Source organism: Amphiura filiformis, chromosome 9 (assembly GCF_039555335.1).
Source record: "Amphiura filiformis chromosome 9, Afil_fr2py, whole genome shotgun sequence".
Lineage (NCBI taxonomy): Eukaryota > Metazoa > Echinodermata > Ophiuroidea > Amphilepidida > Amphiuridae > Amphiura > Amphiura filiformis.
This window is the reverse complement of record NC_092636.1, coordinates 59,560,866-59,588,634: the sequence shown is the minus strand read 5'-3', so window position 1 is coordinate 59,588,634 and position 27,769 is coordinate 59,560,866. Positions and strand designations below refer to the sequence as shown.

The 27,769-nt window shown below is 36.3% G+C and overlaps 1 protein-coding gene across 1 annotated transcript in view; it reads left to right on the top strand.

Annotated features, from left to right (window-relative positions):
* Nucleotides 1-25,651, top strand: part of LOC140161232 (uncharacterized) — a 93,375-nt gene extending 67,724 nt beyond the window's left edge. Inside the window, 13 exon segments of the mRNA XM_072184686.1 lie at nt 1,155-1,483; nt 7,443-7,784; nt 9,925-10,080; nt 10,473-10,656; nt 11,464-11,643; nt 14,839-15,162; nt 15,951-16,261; nt 17,946-18,684; nt 19,250-19,737; nt 21,399-21,525; nt 21,528-21,622; nt 23,806-23,908; nt 24,520-25,651. Coding sequence (XP_072040787.1) covers nt 1,155-1,483; nt 7,443-7,784; nt 9,925-10,080; nt 10,473-10,656; nt 11,464-11,643; nt 14,839-15,162; nt 15,951-16,261; nt 17,946-18,684; nt 19,250-19,737; nt 21,399-21,525; nt 21,528-21,622; nt 23,806-23,908; nt 24,520-24,542 — 3,401 coding nt within the window. The 3' untranslated portion in view covers nt 24,543-25,651.
* Nucleotides 25,652-27,769: the final 2,118 nt, after the last annotated feature.

Genomic DNA, 27,769 nt, shown 5'->3' with positions numbered 1-27,769 from the left:
CACTAGAGTTTTTGACCTGGAAGAGACTAATAATCAGGCTTATGTTAATCCATTAACAATATTTGAATTAAAAGACATTTATTTGGTATTCTTAATAATGTACACCATTGGGCTAGAACACCTGAAACCCAAACACCCATGTGGAAGATGTCATTGCCATCTCAATTCCAGTTACACCTTTGGTCAATCCAGGTGGAAATTTTGCCTGTTTTTTGTTATACCCCAGTTGAAAATTGTTGATATGAAACCCAGTTGAAGTTTTTACAATTTGGCTTTAAAATGAGATCACTTTGTTTGCAATTCCAATATCTTCACATCTCAGTTGTTGAATTTATTTGAATTCCAGAATCTTCTTCAAGGGGGTCTCCATTTCATATGGAATAGCCTGTTAAATTTTTTATCCCTGATCCTACCATTTCCCTTCCCTGATGCTATTTCTATGTCAAAGCTTATACATTACATTACAGCTGAGTTAGAAGACCACTTGTGACATCACATGCAGTGTAGAACAGTAGAATTAAATGCATGCTCATAAACTAACATTCATTTTCTGTTATTACAATTACATTGTAAAAGAAGTTTAACAATAATTTCTTAACAAATCATACAGAAACCATCAAATTCTATGAAATTCTAACATTTTAGGTAACTATCTGTTTAATTGACTTAATAATGAAGGGCTTTCTGATACATACATTTCAACTTCCTCTATAAACTAGGACTAGAAACAACAGAATTTTTTTACTCATGGACCTCCCAACTTCTTTTTAGTTTAACAATGTATATTCATACGTAGCGGTAAACGTAAATAGAAAGCAACATTAAACTTCTATGCTACTCAAATCTACATGTGACATCATCAGAGGTGTCTGAACAGCATCAAAAGCAACAACAAATCTTCAGCACTGAAAGCACTCTGGTGAGTGTAGCGTAGAAGTTTAATTTTGCTTTCTATTTTCTTTTTAGTTACTTAGTTCCAGGGCTAACCTTATCATTATGCATGCTGGTCATATAACTCATCCGCATCTATTTTCATTTTTGTTTACATCTTCATCTATTTCCATCTTACTCTGACTTAACCACTCTCTCCTTGCATGCGTACTTGTGTGCTCATTTCACCCTTGCCTGCCTCATCATATGCTATCATAATATAGGAATTAAGGTACGTGCATCAGCCAGCCGGCGTTACTCTGATCTCATCCCTACTTTCAAATCTGATTCATCAGTACCAGAAAACCAATCCAGTGATCCAACCGAAGTCATATCCCCATCAAGAGCAAGGGCGATGTTCTCACAGATGGAACAAGCAAGAGCGTTGTCTCCGGATTCGCAGCGATCGAATTCGCCGAAGCATACGCCGTCGCCACCAAGAGGGCAAGAGAATCATAAACCAAAAGAGATGGCACCTTCACCACAGGAGAACAAAGATGAGAAGCAGAATGATGTAGCGGACCACAGCATGCCTTATAAGGAATTAGAAAGGGTAAGGATATGTGATCCAATACCAGAGTAATAAAGATGGTAGACTTATGACTCACTAAACATGCAATTAATGTGTAACCAGAAAATGGCTTTATTTAATTGTGAAGGTATATTAGTGTTAGTGCATAAAATAAAACAAATCTTCTGATGAAATCACAAACTGGGCCATACAATGGAATTTTTGGAGTGCTGCAAAAAGTATCAAGTTTTGACTTTGTAATAAACTATAACAAAAACATTCCTTCATGATCCTCAAAGCTGTTTTCTGGTACACGGTAGTCATTAACATTTAGTGAGCTTTTTAACCACACCATGAACATTCGATCAAAAGGGTCCAGTTCATATTGAACAATAACATGACAATCACCAGTAACTATTTTATAGTTTTCTGCCAGAGAAATGAACCATTTGCTTGTGTTTGAACAACTACTATATGTAGAGGTCACAATTCTAAATCCTATGTGCACACCAATTCTCTTGTAATTTATATTAGATGTAGTAACTAATTGATCATTTTGTAGACTAGTATTACACCTAGATGGGTTTGCTAGTTGCTTTATTAATGCACACTTCATAAGGTAGATATTGGTTGGGAATGGGGAAAATATAACTGTTAAAGGTACCGTACAATCTGTGATATGCTCAACCAGTACACCGTTAGGTTCATCACATTTCAGATTTTGGCATTTTCGGAGCAAACATACATCTGCTAATAAACAGTGCAAGACATCTATATAATATGTTCCACATTCATTTCGAGTAACCTTTATTTTTGTATTGTGAATACTCTCAATCATCTGGGAATAGCAAAATGAGAGGTGAAATTCAATCTAGACAACAGATTATTCCAATAATCTGGTTGACTAGATTGAATTTAATCTCTCTCTTTGTTTTTGTATAGATATTATCATCAATTGATGGGCTCACCAAGTCCACATTATACAGTTAGGAAGAGATCAATCATATTTAATCTGGAACCTGTTTTGAAATAATGAGGTCCAATGGTCTTCAACCTTTTCCCAAAACTCCAATGTAATATGGAATCTATTATAATAAAAACACAAAATCTAATAAAAATCCAAAATCTAATGCTAGTGACACGATCAGATTTAGATGCCATGGGCTAGTGTTTTACATTTACTGAACAAGTTATTTGCAGTTTTTAATGTAATGGGCATGAACTATTATAATCCAATTGACCTATTTGTGTTTGTTGATCATTTCATTTTTTGTACAGAAACTCTCAGATTGTATCCGTCACACTCTATAGATAACATTAAGTACTGCATATTAATAGCAAACCAACAAAATTGATGCAATAATGTTGACATACACTAGCCAAGATATTGTTTGATACTGTGTTCCAGTGGAACATGTACATGTAGGGAATATTAGGGTATATAGAGCTGTATTTTTATGAATATTTGAGACGTTGTTGTAGAGTAGTTTTGCAATGTTGGGTATGAGGTTTTTTATGATGGGGATTTGTAATGATGTTGGGTGAAATGGGACCAGTGTTTTGAATATGAAACAGTTTGGAAGTTTACTGGAAGTCGAATTCTGAATGTATGCAAGCCTTGCCTTCCCTTGCAAGGCCCTTCTTTTTAATATGTGATAGAAAATGCTTTGTGTTGTATGCAGATAAAACTTTGTTAAGCAACCAAAACCTGAACATTTTGAAATTAATCTGATTTCATTGTTGTTTTGAATCGAAGAAGAAATCAAACATCGAAAAAAATGGGAATATTTTTATTTTTAAATACAAGTTAGTAATTTAATAAATAGAATTGGAATAATTAAGTGGAATAAGAAAAAACAAGAATTTGATTGATTCTTTAGAGCTGGAGTTTGCGGACAAAATTGCAGGAATAATCATGTGACCAAAGAAATGACCAAAAAGTTGATGTTGATATAACAAATGGGCAACATAAGCTAGATAGAAGTTATGCCAGGGATAGGATATTTTTGTTCTCTTGAATGTAATTAATACCTTTTGAGATTCATTTTATATGTCACTATATCATACCATTAACAAGTTGAAAGTCTGTACATAATTATACTAAATTTAAACTTCCCTTTTCCTCATTAAAACCATTATGAACAATAAGCCTTATTAAAGTTGTACTCTGTTGTAAAGAAAAATGTAGACATTTTTTATGTGAAACATAAAGTTATGGAAAGAGCAAACTGTACATGTAGGTAGCTGGGTGTATGGCATAATTACTAAATCATGTCTTGTGTGACAATTAATACCATTCTTCATTAATTGGACACCACTATGAAACCAGCTTTATTTTGGATAGCTTTTATGAAATATAAATACAAGTACAGGTAGACTTATCAATGAAGGTCAAATATGACAGCAAAAACACTGTGAAGAAAGTGCATGCAGTATATCAACCTACAAGTAGTAGTCATAACAATAAAACAATAACCATGCAAAAACTTTTACTCGGGAAAGAGTGGAAACCATGTCAAGATTCATTGACCGAGAGAGCATTTGATGATTGATATGACCAACATAATCGGACAAGCAATATATTCATGCCTATTGCAGTTATGGCCAACATGTATTCCTGTAACGACATGGTCCTTGTATAAAACTACATTAGCTTACTAAGGCTAACCTGTATAGTAGAGTCATCATGTCTGTCATTAGGTTTTTTAATGTATAGCTATAGTACAAATAGATTAATCCAACTAGTTTTGTAGACTCATATTTTAAGTGCTCTTAGGCCTTTACTATTGCCTCACTGTTTATCTGATGATGTAATTTTTCACAGAAAAGAATGGCTTGGACTTTACTCAATATTAGATTGTATTGCCCATAATGACGACCAAAATAGTGTCCCGATTAATTTGTGCAATTCCAGTTGAAATCTGTACCCTTATGGAAGACATGACCTTAATCCTCCACACAGGGAGTGTGAAATTTAAATGGGGTTACCTGAATGGTTGACTCCATTTGAAATCTATACCCCCTGTGTGAGCGATTAAGATTATGTCTTCAATAGGGGGCATATGGATTTCATCTGGAATAGCCCATTTTTGGGTGGAGGTAGAAATGGTTAAGCATTACAAAGGTTTGCACATGAAGTACTTAATGTGAGTGATCAACACAACACATTAGTTACAGATTGCAAACAAGTATGTACTAAACACCATGCTAAAAACTGCAGTTTAGGAGGTGAATGACTATACAATGTGCAGTGACACTGAAACAAGTGGAGTATGAGTTCTCTCTATCTGCTATAATAATTGGATATAATTTACTTTAAACCATCTCAATTTGAAAAATCTTTAGTGAATTCCCACAAACATATTTTGTACTTTCTAATACCAAGCTATTCTTTTCAGCAGAAAGCCTTTGTAGCATGCATATTACTATGATATAGTACAGTGCAATATATGACAAATAAATGGCTGTGTGACTTTGAATATATCCTGGTGTCAGATCAACTTTATTTTTCAATTGGAAGTTGTCATTTCTTGGGCAAGTCAGGGTGTTATTCAAGTTGAAATCCATACACTCCCTACCGAAGACAAGACCTTAATCTTCTACACAGGGAGTGTGAATTTCAGATGCAGTTACTTGAATGTGTGGTTCCATTTGAAATCAACACCCTATGTGTGGAATATAAGGTAATTTCTTACATAAGGGATGTATGAATTTCAACTAGAATATCCCATTTGTGATTAGACTTGAGTCTATTTCATTTGGAAGTTTACTATGCTGGAGAGTGGTTTGCAGAACTTATGGTAGGATCTTTATACATTTGACTGTTTTGCTTGTATACTTGCATATTGGATAATTTGTGACTAGTTTTAGTAAGTTCTATGGCTGCTGAAACAGTTTCCTTTACATCTTTTTTCTTCCTTCTGTTTATAAAATGCTAGTTTTCAGTACTTGTTTTAGTAAGAAAATGATGCAAATTATGTTTGTCATATGTAATAGCTTGTACAGAATGTATCATAACTGAAAACTAACTTGCTAGTATTGCGTACAAAACTATGAGCTATAGTATGGGTAAAAGGTTTACCACTACTAACGAGCACAATTAATACTGACAAATGAAAATGATGTCAAAAAAAGAGCATTTTATGGCTAACTTGTTAAAACAAACTTAGGTCTGTTTTTAGTGTGGTAAAGCTACATGGAACTTTGGCAATCTCGTCATCTACCACCTGTCACAAAATACAGCTTAGCTGTAAACTATCTTAACAGATTCGATATTGTACCGATCACACATATATCTGTACTGAGCCGATAATCGATTCAGCCTCATCTGTGAACACTGTGCAGAAGTCATGTTTTGTGTGTAGGACGACAAAGAAACCTTATTGCTTGAATTATCTGCTCTTTTTACTAAATTTAATGTATTTATTTGTGCTGACTAGCTGACTGCAAAAAAAAAACTTAGTTGTGCACCCCTACTTAATAAGAGCTGTTATTTGCTAAATGGTGATACAAAAATAATCCATGAGTTGATAAAATGCTCTTTTTCGAATATTGCAGAACACACATATTAACCAACATGAAATTAATAAATTCAATTAAAAGTGTAAATCACTAGTTTATGATTTGATTAATTGTCACATTACAAGGTTTGTATTGTATGTCTGTTAGTATTTTAAGCAACTGAATTATTGAAGCCCAATTTGCATTCAGGAATTGTACAACTTAAATGAGCACATTACTAGTATCTGCCTTGAACAGATTTAAATATGCATGCATGCTTGTATTACTTGTTTATATGTTGCACCAAGTTTGCACTGTCTTACAAATTTTGAGGGTACTACACAAAAAACATTTTTACTGTATCGATATATCGTATTGTGAAGTTAATTTGTTATACATCACAAAACTTCGCATGCTCATCTTCCCGAACCTCTGCTTGTACGATAGCATTGGCTAAATCTTTTCTAAATGGATTTGAAACATACAAACTAATGTCCAGAGATTTTTTTCTGATATGTGCACTATTGACCATATTCCAATCTCTGTACTCAACATACATATATGAAATTTCCATGCTCAAACATTGTAAGCTTTGACTTGTTGTAGGTGTCAAATCTTAATTTCTGAGTATGTGGTTGTTGAAATCCATGGAACCTATTTGAAATCCCAACTGTGTTAATAGTACCCTGAAAATTTGATATAAAAATAGTGTAAACTTTCAAAAAACAAAGGAGATATGTATTTGACATACAGAGTGCATGTGTTGTGGTTTTTAAACTTCCATAGCTTTGGTTTAAAACTGATTCTAGTTATTTTGCAATCCAGCCATGTATGTATTCAAATACAGATCTCCTTCCATATTGCATGATTTGTACCTGTATGATAAACAAGTAGGTTGCAAGTGCAATAGATATCTTTCCCCCTCTACAATGGTCACAATACCTTGTTTCTAGATTATGTAATGCAATCACAATTCTGTTGATGTTAAAAATATCAAACAGGACCAAACTCATCAGCCTTTAGGTTCTACACACCAAATTGCCTTACTTCATGGCATGGTGGTGTCAAAGAATGTGATAGATCAGGAATTGTGTTAGATAAAGGTGCCAATAAGCATCTAATGTACATGTAGATCACCTTTCATACCAAATGGTTCAGATTATGTGCCTGTAGAATTGTTGCAACAACTTAAAACCAATTAAAGCCTGTATCAAATTATCAGAAATTATAGAGTTTAACTTCTGAAGATATTTACATATATCTATTGCACTAATAACCTGCATGTATGTGTTGCACCATCAATGTGCTATTCCAGTTGAAATCCATATACCCCTTATTGAAGACATGACCTTAATCTCCCATTTGATATTCATACTCACGGTTTGGGCGATTAAGGGCATGTCTTCCACAGGGGGTGGATGGATTTCAACTGCAATTTGCCAGTCTTTTTGCATGATGCCTGATTTCCTGCATGTTTTTTGCACCCCTCTCAACCCCACAGCATGTAGAGCCTGCCGAGCATTCTCCTTCAACTTCTCCTTTCTCATCTCCCGATGAAAACGACGACAGAGACAAAAGCTGGGTAAAACCATCTCAGACCCATCTTGATGAAGATAACTCAAAAATGACTCAAGATGATAACTCAAAAATGACTCAAGATGATGGGTCCAAAGTTGAACCATCCCCTGTCAGTGATAATAATGAAATCAAGGGTAATCCTCCAAAAATAGATGATATGGAATGGCTAAAGAATTTAGAAGATATAGAAAAAGAAGCATTTGGGTTTATAGAGGCACAGGGAAGGAAAGATACAGAGGATATACCAGATGCTAAACCACAAGAGGTGAGTCAGTTGTTGGGTTTACTTGATATCAAGCATTTGGCTATAGTTACTAATGAGTGCAACAGAATCGGTGATGGTATTTTAAAATGTCAAAGACTATCTAAAAAATTCAGATGCATCAAATACTCATTGCTAGAGAGAACAATTTGTTACCTTATTTATTGTAAGGAATATAATATGCACACAGGTGACCAAAAATATGAATGACCACACAATAAACATGCTTCACACTTTTTCCACAAAAAAGTGTAGTTTTTCTGATTGCCGTGAGGTATGGTAAGAGAAACTTTGATGTAGCCAGTGAATGGCACAGCCTGTCCTCCTGCTCCTTTTACCAGCAGATCTTCAATGGGTAATAGGAGTTTCTGCAAGGTGTCGTTGGTGGAAGGCTTCTGCAATAGTTGTAACTTGCAAGCCAGAATCTATCAAGGCTTTGCAGGTTGTTCCATTCACTGTCAGTGTTGTTTCGTTGCGGGGTCCAATTAGTCTCTCCAAGGTAGCCTTTCAAAAACTGACCCAAAACAAGTTAAACTTGTTTTGGGCCAGTTTTTGAAGAAAAAAAGGGGGGTTGTTTTATTAGATTTGGTGGATAATTTTTTTGGGTGAAACAGTGTGAAACTTGATGAGGGTGTTACAAAACCCTGGTGAAGAATAATACTTCAAGTGTCCAGTAAACTGAAATTGCGGACATTTTGAAAAACCATGCCAAATCATGTCGACAGTAACTAATGGGTTGCCAACATAGCCAAGTGCATATGTCAAATACTCTGTGTGACTAATTTTGATGGCAAGTAAGTTTTGTTCTGAATTTGGCATTAATTCACTGAAGGCATGATACTTCTTTGTTTTCATGAAAGACTCAGCTGATTTTATCTCATGTTAAATTACAACAAGACAAATTGCTTTTGATCCTCACACAATTATACTAATGCTTAGATTATTTAGATTTTTAATGCTCGTAATACAATTAATACTGATGTATTTTAAAGAAGGGGAACCTGTGATTAACGTTGATAAATATATTGCAACACCTTGCGTGTTTAACTATGCCCATCCCATAGATAGCGTGCTGTTCTGTTTATTGTAATGACCCCGTTTGGAGCTGTACCCTTGCTTGGTTAATGCCTTATGACTCTGCCATCGCATGTTCTTAAGTAATATTATTTTGATATTTTGGTTTGTATGGTATATTTTCTTTATGTATTCATATTTTAAAGTTAATTTTCTTTTCATTTTCTGTTTTTATTTCTCATTAATTTTTCCTTGCACCTCCTTATTTCTCATCATGTCACTTGCATGTTTAACAACTGTGTATATAAAACTGATCATATGCCATGTTCATTTGTTGTTTTCTGTTATTGATTATACTTGAATATGATGAATTTCTGTTGTTAATTTTGAAAAATAAATGATTCTTGCTCAAATCAAAACTTGATGAACTTGGATGACTTGCATGCATTGATCCACCTGCAATTCCCACAAAATATACCACCTGACACTCATACCCTGTCACATCCAACCCTCTATGCACCTGCATGCTGAACACCTCAAACACCTGCATGCTATGCACATGACAAAATGTGGACGTTAAATTCATGTGTATTCTTCCCATCCTAATTTCCTTATTGTTAAATAACCTCTTCCATCTATCTTCCTCATCTCTTTTCCACATCGTTGCTACCTGCTTTCCCAATTGCTGTGACTTCATTACAAACTAAATATAACTTTCAAATTTTGATTTCCACACCATCCAAATTCCAATGTTTTAATAACATTGTAATATTTCAAATTGGTCATATTCTTTCCCCATTTCCAAACATTTGAATTAAAATGTCATTTTAAAATTTTGATATTAACCAATATCAATACCAAAACAAAATATTGAATACAATTTTAAACATCAACAATGTCTATTTCCAATACAACCCTCATCTAATCAAACTACAATATACACACCATACTCTCATGACCATGTCTATCCACCTCTCCCATATATTGACAACCTGTCCCTGCATAATACCACCCAACCTTCCCAATTAACCCACCAATCAATACACCCACCCACCTACCCATCCTGCCAACCACACCCAATCTTGCATGATCCGCATCCATTGCCTGCTTTCATCCCTCACATCATCAGAATGAAAGAAGACCAGAAGATAACAACCATCAGCTGAGCTCCAGTGAGGAGGAGAGGATGGAGGATGAGATCATAGAACGTCTGCAGAAGGAGGAGAAGGAAGAACAAGTGTTGGAAGCAAGACATAAGGCTATTGAACAGGATGAGTTGAATAAAGTGAGTATCAAGGTTGTTGTTTTCTCTCTCAAGTTTGTTGTAGGCAGGATATTTCAGGCAGGGTGTTGACTCTATATGAGGAGGAAGTCAAAGCTAGTGAAAAGTCTGCTACCTACCACAGCCAAAACTGTCCCATAGAGCCAAATTTGAAGAAAACAAATAAGTGTTGTAAGAATAATATATGAAATAGAGCCTTATGAAATTCTTATTAAGTGATAGGTACATGTATATGGTATTTGAGGACGGTCCTCATGAATGTATAATGGCACCTCTAAAGCAATATGACTAATTAAATTACAGCCGGTTACAGGTGCCTTGCGAGCAATTAAAAGAAATGTAACAATTTTTTGGAACTAACTATTACAATAAAATTGATGCCTTGTCAATTTTAGTCTGCTATCAAAGAATCACCAATCCAGAGAATAGATAGTCAGCCAGTGGAATCTTCTATGCCTAGTCAGCCATTGTCACAACCAGATGTGACTCATGTCAACCCACCTCAACCAAGCATCTCACCAGTGCCACGTCAACCACTATTCAAAGTCACACCTGCTCCAGTTCCTATTGGTAATCTGGGTAAGCACCAAAGTGATTTTATCTCTAATAATGGATACATGAAGTTATGATGTGTTTAATTTTGTTTTGTTTTTGTGTGTGCATGAATGAAGTATCATGATGAAACGTATAATCAGGGTTCCCTTGCAGAGAGTCCTTGAATTTGAAAACACCTTTTCCTTTTCAAGGCCTTGAAAGTCCTGGAAATTTGCACAAGGTCCTTGAAAATTGGAATTTTACCTAAAATATAATTTTGACAAAATTTGGGCAGTGGAGAGGAGCTGTCACTTTCGTTAATATGTGCCACATGGAGAGCCGCATCATGAATTTTGTGTTGTAGTAAGTCCTTGAAAATCATGCTTTTGGACCTTCAAAGTTCTTGAAAAGGCTTCAAGGTGCGGGAACCCTGTATAATTGATATGCTATATCACACCTTCGGTAGTTTGATTTCACTTCCTCAGAGAAGCTATGTTCTTTTGATTACAATAACGGCATAAGTTTGGCATCCTGATGAATACCAGATTACTGAACACCATCCCTAAATAACCTATAAGGTCATATGGGATTTACCAAGTGCAGGTAGTTAGAATCCCGATCTACCTGCCCTAAATTTTTTTTTTATGTTACGCCAATCAAACAATTTTTTTTAGGCCTTATGGCAAATATGTCTTTGTACTGTAAATGAATTAAAATTGTCAGATTCTACACTCACCATAATACAAAGGAACTGTTATATTACAAATTCATAACAATATGAAATGTATTCAAATCATATTGCAAGTTCTTCAAAAGGCTTTATTTTAAATCTGCTCGTTTCATCTCTTCCAGGACCCAAACCATACAAACCAATGGCACCAGAACCTTACAAAGGACGTCCAAGCCAGCCAGTATTCCTACGTGAGAAGGACATCAGGGAGAAGGTCAAAGCAGATATGTATAAGAGACGCTCAGACTTTTTCAGTAAGAGCATGGATACCACTAAATCAACGCCGGTGTTTGGTAAAAAAGGTAGTAGATAAAGAGCATTGATTACTACATAGCTGTAAGTGTGGCTGACATTGCTGTGGCTTTATAATCATTTCCTATTAACCCCCACCTGCTCAAGGCAATTTTTCAACATCTTTTTCTACATGTTACAATCAAGTATCATTAGCTTACCATTATCAAATCTTTGATATACTATCAATTTAGGTTGATATACAGGCTAATAGGTTATTAGACAATTCAGTAACTTTTCAAATGATATTTTGAAGAACAGCGATTTTGTTATTTACAACCTTTTTCCGTCAAAAAGAAGTTATATGGCATACAATTAAATGCAAAATCTTACCTAGTATTCTAGAAAGCTATTTTATATGACAGTTGCTAATACCAAATTGATCAGGATTTTTTTTGTATATTTTCAAATCAAGATATTGTAAATCACTGTTTTAACAAAGATGATTAAATTTAATATTTCATCAGAAAGAGGTTTTCAAATGCAGATAAGTCATGAAAGAAGTTAAACTATTTCACAGGCTTGACCAGCATTAATCACTGCATCATTTATATATTCTATATTTAATTGAATGAGAATGAATACCTATCCCATCCCATGAATGCTTGTTGCTTTGAATCTAATCATAATCAAAAGTTCACCAAGTTATTTCCATATATTTATACTTCCTAATAGTCATATTCTCAAATATTTTTTGCTTGCAATTTCACGAGAATGTCATTTATAGTACCTGATCATATGATCTTATCTTACAAGCTGAGGTCAAAGGTTGATTTAGGTCAACTGGTAAACATAGGCTGAAAATGAGAAAAATGGTCTATTCAAATCCAGTTGCAACCAAACTTGGTTGTAGCTGCACCATTTGTGGTGCTCACTAACTTCACTTCTTCTGATGACGTATTTGGGAACGATGTCCCTATTTTCAGTACCTGATCATATGATTTTTATATTACCAGCTGAATATCATATTGCTTGTCATGTTTTTGCTTTTAGTTTCTGATCATTGGCTCATTGTAGGTTTTAGCTTACATAATGTTTTATGATGTACAACTTTATAATTTTATTTATTGGGTTCTACACTAACTACACATTTCTTTTGTCAAATCTCATGATTCAGTATAATTTATATTTAATCTTGTAATAGAAGATTTCTTTACTCATTTAGCTTAGTAAACCATAATTTTGACTGCTTGTAGGAAGATATCTTTTTTAAAAAAGAAATCCATTTTGGTTTTTAATACCCAAAAGAAATATGAGGATTAGTCAGGATTTAAGCTGTAATACTATAGAGATGTTTTTTTTTCTTAAGACAGGTTGTTCCAACTGTATTTGGAATGTCCAAAGACCAAAGAAATATAGAACTATATATTACACAAAATGAAGGGTGACATTTATTTGAAGGTCGTCAACAGTACACCAATTCTAATCAATCAAGTGTCCAAGCTTTTGAACTATTTAAACCCACCACCCTGTAACACTCTTGCATGATTTAAAGGTAAGCATAATATTTGGAAATGTGTGGATTCGCCTTTTGAAGCCTGTCGAGTGTTGCGTTCACGCAATGTGTCACCACAGCAATTGTAATTGAAAGACTGATCAATATATCAGTGATCATTGCATTAATGATCAATTTATAATGTGACTGGTAAATTGTCAAAACAATTCCATACAAAAACTACCACTCAAATATATTTGTGAATATTCTCAATCATCCAGGTAAATAAACAAAAACAAATTCAGATGAACAGAATTGTAACTTTCTTTACTATACTTTACTAATCAAATTTTATTTCCAAATTCACTAAAACAAACTTCTATTTTATACAACAATTTCTTATTACCTTAATACATTTTTAACTTTTATCATAAATCCTTGTAACCAAAATAATGATTAACAAAATCAATATTCAATTTCTACCTTTGACACAAAAGATACTTTGGCATGACTTGCATTTTATATATCTCACCACCACATTAACTGTTGATCAGTCTTTGATTCTGTGTGCACCTTCCATGACAAAGAAATGAATCATATAGAGGGTTGAGCACCAGAAAGCCTTGTGAGTTCAGGTTTTCTAGTTTTCAACCCTCGATGTATCAATCTTCCATGCATCATACCCCACAATTAAGTAATGAATTATTTTTTGGCCAAATAATTTGATGAGGCAAGCTGAACAAGAAAATCAAACATTGTTATTTTCTGTTTTGATTCACTTCTGTATGGAATGAAACAAGTTTATGTTGTCGTCAGAGAAAAAACATATATTAATTACTGAAGAAGTAGAGATGCATTTGTTTGTCATGGAAGGGGCCACTGCTCTTATCTTCCTACCATAACAGCTGAACACTAGCTTAACATAATATGATATTCACTAGAATTATTATTGTATTTATTGTACTTATATATGAATAGTTACCACGAGTAGAGATATTCAGGTTAGGTCCAATACTAGCCATTCTGTTATTGAACTATTCTTAAGTTGTCCACACTTACATGTGTATGTGTATAAGGCACAACACCTTGTTTAATTAATACCTCTGAAGATGAGACTCACAAGGGTATTGAAAGCTCAACTCTCTGATAAGGACTTCTTTACGGAAATATTAAAGCATATTCATGTTTACCAACCTAGAGTACCAAGAAATTTCATACCACACTTACGTATGTTTGAAAAATAAATCGGAGCAAAAGTAATCTGTAACTATTTATTTTGTATGCAATAACCAAATCCAGAAATTTACTGCATGTCCTGAATTATATTTATATGATTTAATTTTAAATGCAATTAAGATTTAACACCTGCAGTGTACTAATGATGTAAAGAAGCCCTGCATGTTTAATAGCTATGATGACATTTAAATAGCAATTAAGAATTAAGAGATGGATAATACTACACATCTGATTCATAGAGTTTGTATTAGTATATCAGTGCAACACTGCCCTCATTTGCCAATGTCATTCATGTTTGTACATAATTAGCAAAATGGCTTCCAAACTTATAACACCGGTTGCTTTCACACCGGTTCAGTCTGTAATCTACATTGTTTTTTACAAAATCATTCAAACCCACCAAATGTTTAAAAGATTCATTAAACATAGAACAGGTACTATGCAATAGCTTTTTGTAAGGTGTGGTATAGCTGGTGTTCCTCAAGGTTCCGTACATTAGGCCTCTTTTAATAGTAACTGATGGTATCTTTTACAGTTGATATGTCTCCTAGCAGCAGTGGAAGAAACAGCCCAGTGGATGAACCATTAACTAAAAGCATGGAAGATCTTTGGCAACGTGTTGAGCAGCCTCCAACAGAATCTATGCCTCCGCCTCCAACCCTACCCCTACGGCATGAATCAAGACCAAAATCAATTCATGGTATGCCAACACGGAAAACTTTCAATCTAGAAGAGGAAAGGAAGAGACTTGAAAAATGGCAAGCTGAGCAGGAACGACTTAGACAAGAGAAATATGAGCAAGAGCAAAGAAAATTACAAGAGCAAAGAGAGCAGAGCTTTAAAAAAGCAGAGGAAGAAGGTATGATGTACCCCAAGGTGTCATTCTAGGGCCTCTATTTCTCCCTAATTTTGTCCAGCTAATGCTTCCCTGTAATGTTTAGGGAATTTAGAATATTTCAGAAAGCAGAGGAAGAAGGTATGATGTACCCCAAGGTGTCATTCTAGGGCCATGGTCTCTATTTCTCCCTAACTTTGTCTAGCTAATGCTTCCCTGTAATGTTTAGGGAATTTAGAATATTTCAGAAAGCAGAGGAAGAAGGTATGATGTACCCCAAGGTGTCATTCTAGGGCCATGGTCTCTATTTCTCCCTAACTTTGTCTAGCTAATGCTTCCCTGTAATGTTTAGGGAATTTAGAATATTTCAGAAAGCAGAGGAAGAAGGTATGATGTACCCCAAGGTGTCATTCTAGGGCCATGGTCTCTATTTCTCCCTAACTTTGTCTAGCTAATGCTTCCCTGTAATGTTTAGGGAATTTAGAATATTTAAGAAAGCAGAGGAAGAAGGTATGATGTACCCCAAGGTGTCATTCTAGGGCCATGGTCTCTATTTCTCCCTAACTTTGTCTAGCTAATGCTTCCCTGTAATGTTTAGGGAATTTTGAATATTTTAAGAAAGCAGAGGAAGAAGGTATGATGTATCCCATCCTGTGGCTCCTGTTTGTCCCCATTATTGTCTAGCTAATGCTCTCCATAACATATAGGAGATGTTGAATATTATGTCAAAATCAGTCCTGATGTGGTGTTTTTGTTTTTAAAATAAGAGGTGACTGTCTTATTTGTTGTTAATTTTAATTATTTTTATACAGAAAAGAAAAGAATAGAAGCTGAACAAAGGGCAATTGCCGAGAGGCAAATGAAGCTGCAACAACATGCTGAAGAAAGACTGCGGTTAGCCAGAGAAGAAGAGGAGAGAGAAAGATTGGAACAAGAGAGACTTGACAAGGAGAGACAAGACAGGGAGAGGTTAGAACATGAAAGACTGGAAGAGGAAAGGCAGGAAAGGGAAAGACTTGAACATGAAAGACTGGAAGAAGAGAGACACGAAAGGGATAGACTTGAACATGAAGCTATGAAAGCTGCACAACAGTATCATGAAGAACCTGTAGATGTAGAAGAGGTATGTTGTGTGTGATTAAACCTGGTTATAATGAAGTAAACCTGGTTATAATGAAGATGCATGTTTGTTCTTACAGAACTAAAACCTAAGGTCTTTTACACTTAATTCTGAGTTTCCTGTCCCATAATTTCATAAATGAAATGTGGTAATTTTTCATTATTCAGTATTTTCCAGAGCTTCTCTATCAGTCAAAATGCAGAATTAAGCACAGTCTTCATGCATAAGCTTACATATTGAAGAATTTGAAGCTAGCTCCAGCGGGTATAGTAAATTAAGATTGTGTTCCAAGCCAACAAAAGTGCACAAATTTTGAAGGTTTTTTACAGCAGAATTTTAATTGTTTAAATCGCAATAATGACTTCAGACACGGCCATGAATTTCAAACGAGGCCAACAAAGAAACTCAAAATCAAGTGTGAAGCTGCTTTTACCCTGTTCCTCGAAGACCAACAACCGAACTATTTTTCGATCATGTCCTACAACAAATTAAAGGACAATAAATAGCTGTCTATATAAATCCTTCATGAAACTATACTGACATTTCTTGTGTATTTCAGTATGATTATGATATATAGAAATTTAATACAGACACTAGGACATGTGTTTATTGTTGCTACATGTATGGAACAAGATTTTCTGCTTGATCATGTATAACCAAAAAGTGAGCGAAGGCTACTTTCAAAATGGTATGTACAAATCATTTTTATGCCTCCACCGCGAGGCATACTGTTTTTGCAATGTCCGTGCTTCCGTGCTTCCGTCCTTCCGTCCGGAGGCTATATCTCTGGCATGGATGGGCGGATTAACTTCAGATTTTCAGGATAGGTGGGTCATGGTCAAAAACTGTGGCTACTTTTTTTGGGTGAGGTTCAAGGTCATCTACTGAGGTAAAAGGTCATTTGAGGTCAAGGGGCCCATTTTCCTTATTTACCTCTTTTTTCGGAGACTAGGGGTCGCACGTTCCTCAAACTTGGTGGGTGGATGCATCTTGACCCCAGACAGAACAAGTTTGAATTGGTTAGTGGGTCACGGTCTCCTGAGGTCATGCAGGGGTCATTTGAGGTCAAATTAGCAAAAATAGTCATATGGCCATGAAACATGGTAGGTACAGTCCACATTTAGAGCCACATTTTTGGAAGGGCATTTTGGGGTCATTTTGGGGTCACCCAGGGGTCATCTGAGGTCAAATTAGTAAAAATTGTCATATGACCATGAAATTTGATGGGTACAGTCAATATTTAGAGCCAAATTTTTGAAAGGTCATCTGAGGTCATCCAGGGGTCATCTGAGGTCAAATTAGTAAAAACTGTCATATGGGCATGAAACTTAGTGGGTACACTCAACATTTAGAGCCAAATTTTTGGAAGGTCATTTTGGGGTCACCAGGGGTCATCTGAGGTCAAATTAGTAAAAACTACTATATGGGCATGAAACTTGGTGGGCACAGTCAACATTTAGAGCCAAATTTTTGGGCGGTCATTTTGGGGTCATCCGGGGTCACCCAGAAGTCATTGGAAGGTTGTTTTGGGGTCATCCAGGTGTTGTCAAAAGGTCAAATTCAGTCTCCTCTTTTAGGCCACATCACACCCTTTGGTGGAGGCATCACGGTCGACGCTGTGCGTCGAAAACCGCGACATCCGAGAACCGCGGTCCATCTAGTTTTAATTTTCCAACCTTACCTGCAGGTTATTCAGCCTCAACATAAACAAGAAGAATTTGCAATGCCTGGTGAAGATCCCCATGCAGCATGGCAGAGAGAACAAGAAGAACAAATATGCCAGGAAAGAGAAAGAAGAGAACGTGAAATGGCACAGGCTAGAAAACAAGAGCAAGAACGGCAACGCCTACAGAAGGAACGTGAAGAACAGGAAAGAAAAGCACGTGAGGTAGAGCTTGCCAGACAGCAAAAAATGCAAGAATCGGAACAAGAACGACTCTCAAGACTACGTGATGAGGAAATTGAGCGGATTCGTGCCGAAGAACGGGAGAAATTGAGACAGGAATGGGAGAACTTACAGCGCGAGAGATCGTTGCAAGAGGAAAGGGAGCGAAAAGAGATGGAGAGACTGAAGCAGCTTAGAGCAGAGCAGGAACGTCTGCGGCAAGAGCGTATGCTTTTAGAACGTCAACAGGCAGAGGAACGGCACCAACTAGAACTTGAAAAAGAACGATTACGAAAACTTGCCGCTCAACCTATGTCATTTGGTGGTAATAAACCACAGTATGATAAACCAGCTAGACTACCTCAGGATGAACTGGAAGCTCCTATGGAGCACTCAACACCTTACCATGGTAATAGTTACCATGGAGATGGTTATGATAGTGGAGGTGGAGATGCATCTACCAATAGTAAACCTACTGCACCAGTCCAACATAATAGCCAGAAAGATAAATCACCAGATCTGTCACATATGTCAAAATTAGGTAAGCTGCTTATTGCAGAAGATAAAAAGATGTGTTATTTTAAGTTTGACTAATTTGATCCTTACATGTACTAACAGTGATTTAATACCCCCCAAAAAAAATATACACTTAAACTTCATTAAAAAAAAAAAAAAAAAATCAAATTTGGGTATTTGTGGAACAAGTATACTCTGCATATAGCCAAAATGAAAGCAATCTTATAAAATCTGGAATAAAGAAATGAAGCTCAGGCAAACTGGCACTATAATAAAGGAGAGAAAAAGATCAGAACCGTTAGGATTCAAACACTCACAATTACATGTCGTTGAGTTCACCACACGCCACAACAGCTCATGGCAGATCAGCCGGCGAATAAAACTTTTAACTTTATATAAAGTTAAAATCTGACAGACTACATCAAGTTACAAGCTTTGTCTATATGGACTTCTAGTGTGAAGATTATTTCAAGACAACATCTCTTGCAAGCTAGGCAGTTGAATTCAGAATTGTGATTAGGAATAAGGTATTAGGGTTAAATATAGGAACATTGTTATTGTTAATTTTTTTCAATTAATATTTTCTTCAGATCCTAATGTTGAGCCACAACAGCACTGGTTAGTTGAAGAAGCAGAAAGACGGCGTCTCGCTGAGAAGACAGGGACAGGACGGGTATCACCATTTGTGCATCCAAAAGACAATGTAGCAAATGAACCTGCAATAGAAAAGAACACTTATCAACCAGAGGAATCAGCTCCTCCATCACAACCATCAGATTACAATGGCAGAGATCCAAAATTCCCCATGGATCCACCCACAAGAATAGCGCCACCTAGAGATGGGCAAGGTGGCGGAGACTATGAGATACCAAGTCGCCCGTATGAATCGCAGCCAATTGTAAGAAGGCCAAGAAGGAAAGAGGCAGATATTGCGGAGTTACAAAGAAAGAAACAGAACAGGCGATCATTACCTGATATAAGTGCAGGGAACAGGGGTGATATGCCAAGGACAGTAGGGGGTGAGATGACCCCACCGTTAGATCAGGGAAGTGCACCACCACCGGAGGCTATTATGCAGGTTAGTCATGTGAATTGTGCAGACTTAGTCCTTATTAATCATAATGGTTCTTTTAGTTTCAACAGGTATGGCAATAAGCTATGGACACACACCATCTGCACTTCATTTGCACAGAAAACATGTATTGGTGTGTGTTTGTGGATGTGTGTTTATAGTGGATGTTGGGGGTGGGGTGTGTGAGGGTGTATTTGTCAGCTAACACAGACATTAATATGAAACTTGACATTTCATCAGTTGAGTCCCAAGTTGATACATGTAGGATAAAGTACAAATAAATTGTGTATAATTTGTGTTAAACAGGTCAACTTCCCCTGTTAGGTGCAGAAAATCCAGAAAAAAAACCACGTCAGTGTTGGCATAGTCCAGTACAGAGTCCCTGTTTGCCAGCAAATTCATATAGGAGTGAGTGTGTGTGTGATTTATGAATACACAGGATCTAATCTTAAAAGTCATGCTAACAAATTATGAACACTTATGTACCTCTTATTATGTAGAGAGCGGGCCTCAAAGAAGAACAGATGATTAATTGTGTTTTCAACTGATTGAGTGTCCCAGGTTAAAGAAGCAATAACTCACTACAACTAGAATATAATTATACTGTACATTGAAGCTATTTTGTTTTCCCTTGAGGTCAATATATAAGAATTAGCGTAATAGTGAATAAGTAAGCCAATGCATTGCAATATTACAGGTTGCAGGCGGTGAATCTCAGCCAGCATATTATCAATATGCTGTCACCACTCAAGTAGTCAGTACACATGTAATCAATACACAAGGAATCATGATGGCTGCTCCTATTCCGTACAGGTATCTCATTAATAGGTCACATAAGTGCAATGGCTGCATGTAACCCTTGTATGATAAGCTGAAACTATACTCTATAGCTTTTGTGGAAAAACAATTCTCATGCATGCTCTTTATTTGTTTCCTTTTCTAGAGAGTTAAGCCGATTGAGTAAGTTTTTGCAAGTTCAAATATATTCAAAAGATGCTGCTTGTTACGTTCACTGCCTTCCAATTGGATCTGTTATTTTGTAAATTGATTAACAATTCTCAATCATAACTTCCGACCATGATTGGATTCAAAACAATAATAAACTTTAGTGGATGTCCTACAAATGTACATTGTGGTATTTCAAATATTATTTACAAATGCAAAATTAATGACTGTTTCATCTCTTTTGAACAGCAATTGCCCATCCCTTTTCAAAAGCATTTGAGTGTAAAATTCAGCTTAACAGTGCCATAGGGAATCTGTATATATTTTCACCCAAGTTTGATAGTTCAGTAATCAATCAACAATATTTGATGTTTACAAATTACAGCATTTGCACTTATGATTTTGCTTTTCGCTTAACTATTATATTTATATGTTATGTTAAGTTGGTATGTAGAGGGAGTACATCTGCATAGTAGAATAGCATTTTGGCATTGTGTTTGAAACTAACCCCTGCCCATATGCTTCATATATATCAGTTGTAGCCTGACTGCATTTAGCATTCTATCTTGCAACTGTCCTCCCTCTGGCAACCAAAACATGCAGTTGTTCATTCTGTAGCATGACACTAACCCATGGCTGTTACATTTTCTTTGCATTCTCCCTCCCCACCACTTGTTCATTTTGTAACTTCACACCCATACCCTGTCCATATTTATGTACAGTCGTTGAAGCAAAATGCAGCTGCATCTAGAAGTCCGCAAACACAACGAAAAGCTGCCAGCAAGCCTGGAGGTCCTGGTTCGGCATTCCAGCAGCCTAGTAATAAAGCACCCTCACGGTCGGTGAGCGGAAACTGCATTGCACCAACTGTGGCAAAGCACTGGGTCGCGGTGCAGCTATGATTATAGAGTCACTGGGTCTTAACTACCATGTTGATTGTTTCAGGGTGGGTAACAGTTTAAATGATACTATATGGCATTATGATGCATCTTATCAGCACTTCTCTAAAATCATACTTTGCATGTCACCATTATTTTGTGATTTTTCGCATGTGAAGTAGAGTCACTATATAAGAGTGTTCTCTCTATTTTTTATCTCGTTTTGAACTACACATGACCCGATTATGGCCAATTGTAACACATTATGTTTTCTACTTACATAGATACCCATCAATCACCCAGACATTCTTATCAAGTTTTGAGTTTAATTGCTCCAGTAATTTGGATTCTAGAAGTAAACCTGTGTATCCTAGTGACCTATAGAACAGTGCATGATTTCTGTGGTTGTAACCACCAAACTACCTTGTGTTTATTCATACCGCCTAAATGTAACATATTCCAGGCCTAAAATCACTGGGGTTTAAGAGAAAAATGTGATTTCACTCGATACTAATATTCTGCATGAAGTAAAGTGGGGAGGAGTAATGAGGCTGTCAATTTGGTCAAGCAGATTTAAAAGAATGACAAATTCTTTGGTCAACAACATTAGTTTTTATGTTGAATCAATCATATTATAATGATGACTTGGGTGTATAGGTAAAGTGTGATTTGGAAAAGTTAACATAAGTTGCACATTCGTGTCATGAAAGGGCTAAATAAACAATTTAGTGATTTGAAAGTTGTATATATGCATTGAATACAGCTGTAGTCTGGCAAACACTTCCTGATGTATGTAGATAGGCTATCTCAGCAGGAATTCATAATACGTTATTGCATATGAGTATGCTGTCGGTTATCACAATAACGGTGCAGCCGTTCCCTGTATGAGTGGTCCAGCTCTCATCAGATGTGTCCTGATGAAGTCAGAGACACATCTAACGGAAGGTTGGAGACGCATTTGATGAAGTCAGAGACACATCTGACGAAAGCTTGATTACTCACACAAAGACCTGCTGTGTGGTAACTGTGATAACCAAAAGGGTACTGGTAGGAATACTATAACTTAGTGTGGTACAAAAACAATTTGTAAAGGAAAAATTCTGCAGCACTTATAAAAATGAATTTTGATCAAAATGACTATTTGGTTTCTTAATTTTGAAAATACAAATGCAGCTGACAAGATAAGTGACGTCAGCTTTTCATAGTATCATAAAATAGGAGAGGCCTGAAATGCATTTGACAATGGACCAGACTGTAATGTGATATACAACTTTCTTCACTTGAATTCAAATGTTTGCTTTAGAATTAGATGCTTGCTTGTAGGACGTAGTGTTTGCATGGTTGATTAAACCATTGTGTTTATTTCATGGGCTAGTCCATTTGAAATCTGACATAACCCAGTGCAAGATTTGAGAAAAGTCTTCCACAGAGGAAGTATCTTTTTCAAATGAAATTGGCTAGGTAATTATTTTTAAACCCATACTCCCCCTGTATTTGGCTTTACTTATATCTTTCACAACTGGAATGAGTATTTCATGTGGAAGTTACCCAATTAAAACCCATACACCTTTTGTGAGAGACTTTAGCTAAATCTTCCACAGGGAGAGAGTAGATGAAAAATGAATAGCCCAATTTCCAAGATTTGCATGCTGATTGTGATCCTCAGTACAATTGATTGTAATCTGTGCTCAGGCAGATTTGACCAACATTACATAATTTTCAAGATTTATACCATTTTCATAAAGAACTTACAAAGCATGTTACCACTAAAACCCATTGTGAATGTTACTCTAGTCATTTGTGATAAACATTCATAAATTAACTCATTGTTTCCAAAGGAAATTAAATGAACCCTTGCATATATAACTGGAACAAAAAAATCTAAAATCAACAAAACTTTTTGTCAGATTGGACTATTCCAGTTGAAATCCATACACCCCTATGGAAGACAGGTTAAGGTCATGTCTTCCATATGGGGGTGTATGGATTTCAACTGGAATCACCCATTATTGCTGTGGAGAGTCAAGTATTTCTTGGTTATTGTTTATTATTAGTTCATTTCAAAGAATATGAATAGAGATAATGTGCTCAAAAACTTACGAAGAGTTATATTACACAGATTCACAAAAAATCATAAAACGTCTTTTGTGATCAGCATGAAAAAGAATTAAAAAGATAAGGTGGTTTTATTAATTTAGTGAATTTTGAGATTCAGTTTATAATTTTGTATGGTGTTCCTTTGCATTTTCAGTGCTGCGTATGCAACATACAACTGGGAAACGGCTGCGCAGGAACCGATGTTCGAATACGATCAAGACGACTACACTGTCAGAAATGCTACAGCAGCGACGCAGGTAATGGGCTGTTAATTGTGTCTTATATAGTTTCAGGTCAAGGTTGGTCAGTTCACTATTCCCTGAAAGGCTGTTGTAGTAGGTGCCCCTTTCAGATTTGGTGGCTCTGAAAAGAGCTGTGAACAGTGGTTTATAGTAGGATTGTGGCTCTGAAAAGAGCCGTTTAAAAGAACTGCCCCTGGTGGCCTTGGTTAGGTGTAGTTCTCCAAAAATTAAAGCCTTAATGTACGATTTCTTTCAAATTGTAAATTTGTTATTCTATACTCAAAATGCTGAAATAATACTAGTAATAATTGTTGGGAAGGGTTTCTGTCCTGAACTGAAATAACAAGGTAAAGTGAAAGAAACCTTACTGGTTATTTTGGCCACTTAACATGCAGTTCTATGGGAGGACATAAAGTCATAATCATGAATTATGACTTTATGTCGAACTTTGCTCTGTTGACCTACAAACACAACAAATTTGGCTGATTCCATTTAGGTGCAAGTTGGGACATATGTAAACATTACTAATATGCCAAAAAAATCAGGTTGGAAAAAAATTGACCAATTTCATAAAAGATCGTACATCATGACTTTATACATGCTTTTTTTTAACTTGTTACTTTCAGGATACGAATTCACCGAGGTATGACAGCGATGGCAACGAGATGCTGTGATGATATAAATACCTCTATACCAGTACTAAAGGATGACTGAACAGGTTTCATCACAATCCTTTGAAGCCAGTAAAATGCCGATTATTATGACTTGATCCAGTCAACCAATCAGAACCTTACTTTTGTATTTACATACTCGCATGCTGCATTGGCAAATATACTACAGAATTATAAAGCTTGTATTTGGGTATAAACCCTTTGCACAGTCAGTCATCTCAAACGAGTTGGTAGTAATGGTACATGCAATGCTGTTTTGTGTGCATGCCTTTGATACGCATGCATATTATGGTGCATATGTAAATGCGTTAAAGAAACCATAAAAATGCACTTATGTGCATTTATTTGCTTTGGTAACAGATGGTGGTGCAGCAACCTGAATTCTGATCAACTCCGGTCCCCAAAATCTTTATCATGTGATGAATACTGAATAAATCTACAAATGTTATAGGAGTAGATTGGGATTAAGTTTATTGCAATAGCAGGTCTGTGCAAAGGGTCGATAAGATGGCCGGCATTGAACAAAACATCTGCTCAAAAAAAAACTGGCAGGACAAATTGTCATTGCTGGTTGACAACTTTACAACACCTACCGACCTCAAACCAAGACTAAAGTGCCAAGACTAAAGTATGTTTCCATTCATCACCAAACAAGATTGAAGTTGGATCACAGATACTTGGTAAGACATCGGGTTTGAAATAGGTGAAACAAGCAGAATTGGATTGCTGTCGTCAAATGTGTCATTACGCACCCATGGAGTATGGTGGGATAATGGTACACATATCTTATTGTTATTTTCTCTTTGTAAAATGTTATAATATTGATTTTGAGAATATACAGGTGAGAATTATTCAGCCATAGTCCCAGGTAGAGATAAACTCTGAATGGTGCATGACGTCTTGTCAATTTGATGAAATATGCCATACTGCACAGGTCAGTAACTAATAAGTGCAGAGTGCACCTCTGCCATGATGTAACATTACAAGTTTATCTCTACCGGTGACATTAATGCACTAGAGAATTACAGTGACCTTAAAGTAGCCTTTCCACATACTTGCCTTATTAGGAATATTCTCATTGGTACAATTTGAACTAGAAACCACAGTTGTGTTTGACCAAACACAAATATCTATGCCCGTGGCCCACACTCTCTCTAAAACCCCACCAGACCATCACTCTCTTATACTCCACCAGACACTCACTCGCTCTAAAACACCACCAGGCGGGCCCTACTCTCTCTAATACCCCACCATGCCTTCACTCTCTCTTATACTCCATCAGACCATCAATCGCTCTAAAACACCACCAGACTGGACTCTCTCTAATACCCCACCAGACCCTCATTCTCTCTTATACTCCACCAGACACTCACTCGCTCTAAAACACCACCAGGCTGGACCTACTCTCTCTAATACCCCACCAAGCCTTCACTCTCTCTTATACTCCATCAGACCCTCATTCTCTCTGAAACACCACCAGACTGGAGAATACCCCTTTAATCCCAAAACATTTTGTCCCTTTAAGCGGTTAAGCTCTTAACCCCATTGTACGACGTGACGTATATTTGAAGCCTTCATCATTGCAAATACAGGTAGCTACCAAAATTCTACCTATTGCAATACACTGTGTTAACCGGTCGTACCTATTTTGCTTTTTAAAGCTATGAACTTTGACCTCTGGGGTTGTGGCTAGCATAGCATACTTCTAGGGTCATAAGCCATCATTGTACCAAGTATGAACCCTGAGGGCGCTATAGTTTTTGAGTTAGAGCTGTTTGAAATTTTACAAATATTGCCCCCTGTAGCCCATGACCTTTGACCTTTGGGGTCGGGGGTACCCTAGGATGTATCTAGGGGTCATGGGCCATCATTGTACCAAGTATGGGCCCCGAGGCTTCTTTGGTTCTTGAGTTAGAGGAGTGCAAAGAAGTGGTCTTAAGAAGAAGGAGGAGGAGAAGGAGAAGCCGAAGACTAAACACAACAAATACAATATCTATGCCACCGTTCCACGGGCATAGATAATAATAGACATTGTATAACATGATATCTATAAAAAGGTATGAGTAAGCTTTAACCAGCAGGGATGTATACAACGAATGAAGACAATTTATAAGATCATAATGGGCTATTTCATTTCAAATCTACACTATCCCAGTGGAAGATTTGCAAAATATCTTCCACAGCAGGGAGAGTATGAAATTCAGATGGAATTACTACATTAGGCAGTTCCATTGAAATTTCATACATCCTGTGTAAAAGATTCAGCCTGAATCTTTCACAGAGGGAGGGCGAGTTGTAAAGAGAGTTGGGTAATGTGTAACTCCATTTGAAATTCATACTCCCTGTGGAAAATACTACCAAAATTTTCCACCGAGTAGTGAGGACTTTAAAATTGATAGCCCCATGATCTTTTTGCATGATGTATACAGACAAATATAGTGTGTGATTCTACTCTTAAAATGTATAGGTAATAGATATAAATTTTGTATGCTATTTTAAAAATGGTGCTATTGATAAGCATGAATTGATTTTTGGTTGGGAAAGCAAAAAGCATGAAATGTGCTCTTTTACAGTAGTAAGTACATGTATGTTGGCAATTTAAACAAACAATAGAACTGACCTGCTTGGATTCACATGGCTACCTGATAGATCTTCAGTTTGTGATTGGCATATTTGATTGACATATTTGCACCCTTGCTAACATATACTAGTATATAAGTACTTACAAAAGGAGTAATAGACAATGTGTATAAAAATATACACAATCATTCAATTTGGGATGAAATGTTAGTACTGTTTTCATTTCTCTGGGCAATTTTTCCTCTTTACCAAGTACTTATAGTGATACTTAGCAGCTAGTAAAACTGTTACTTGTTTGATGTATTTTACGAGGTCCTGTTATCTTGCAATGAATTGGAACCAAAGAGTACTGATCAGGTTTGTGAGTCACTCATGGAGGGCAAAATACTATGGATAGTTCACTCTGCGCCTGGCAAACTTTGTATTCTGTATGTAACATGTTGTGCCAAAAATGCATACTAAGTGCTTCATACGCATATCTTTTAACGCTCAAGCTTAAAGATGCCAATTATCGTTCCATTTCGGGCTTTAGCCAATAAATGCCACATGTGCACTCTTTGCTCTCCATGAGCAACAAGCCAATATAGTACATTTACCAATTTTTGAGTCGATACTCTTTGGGTCT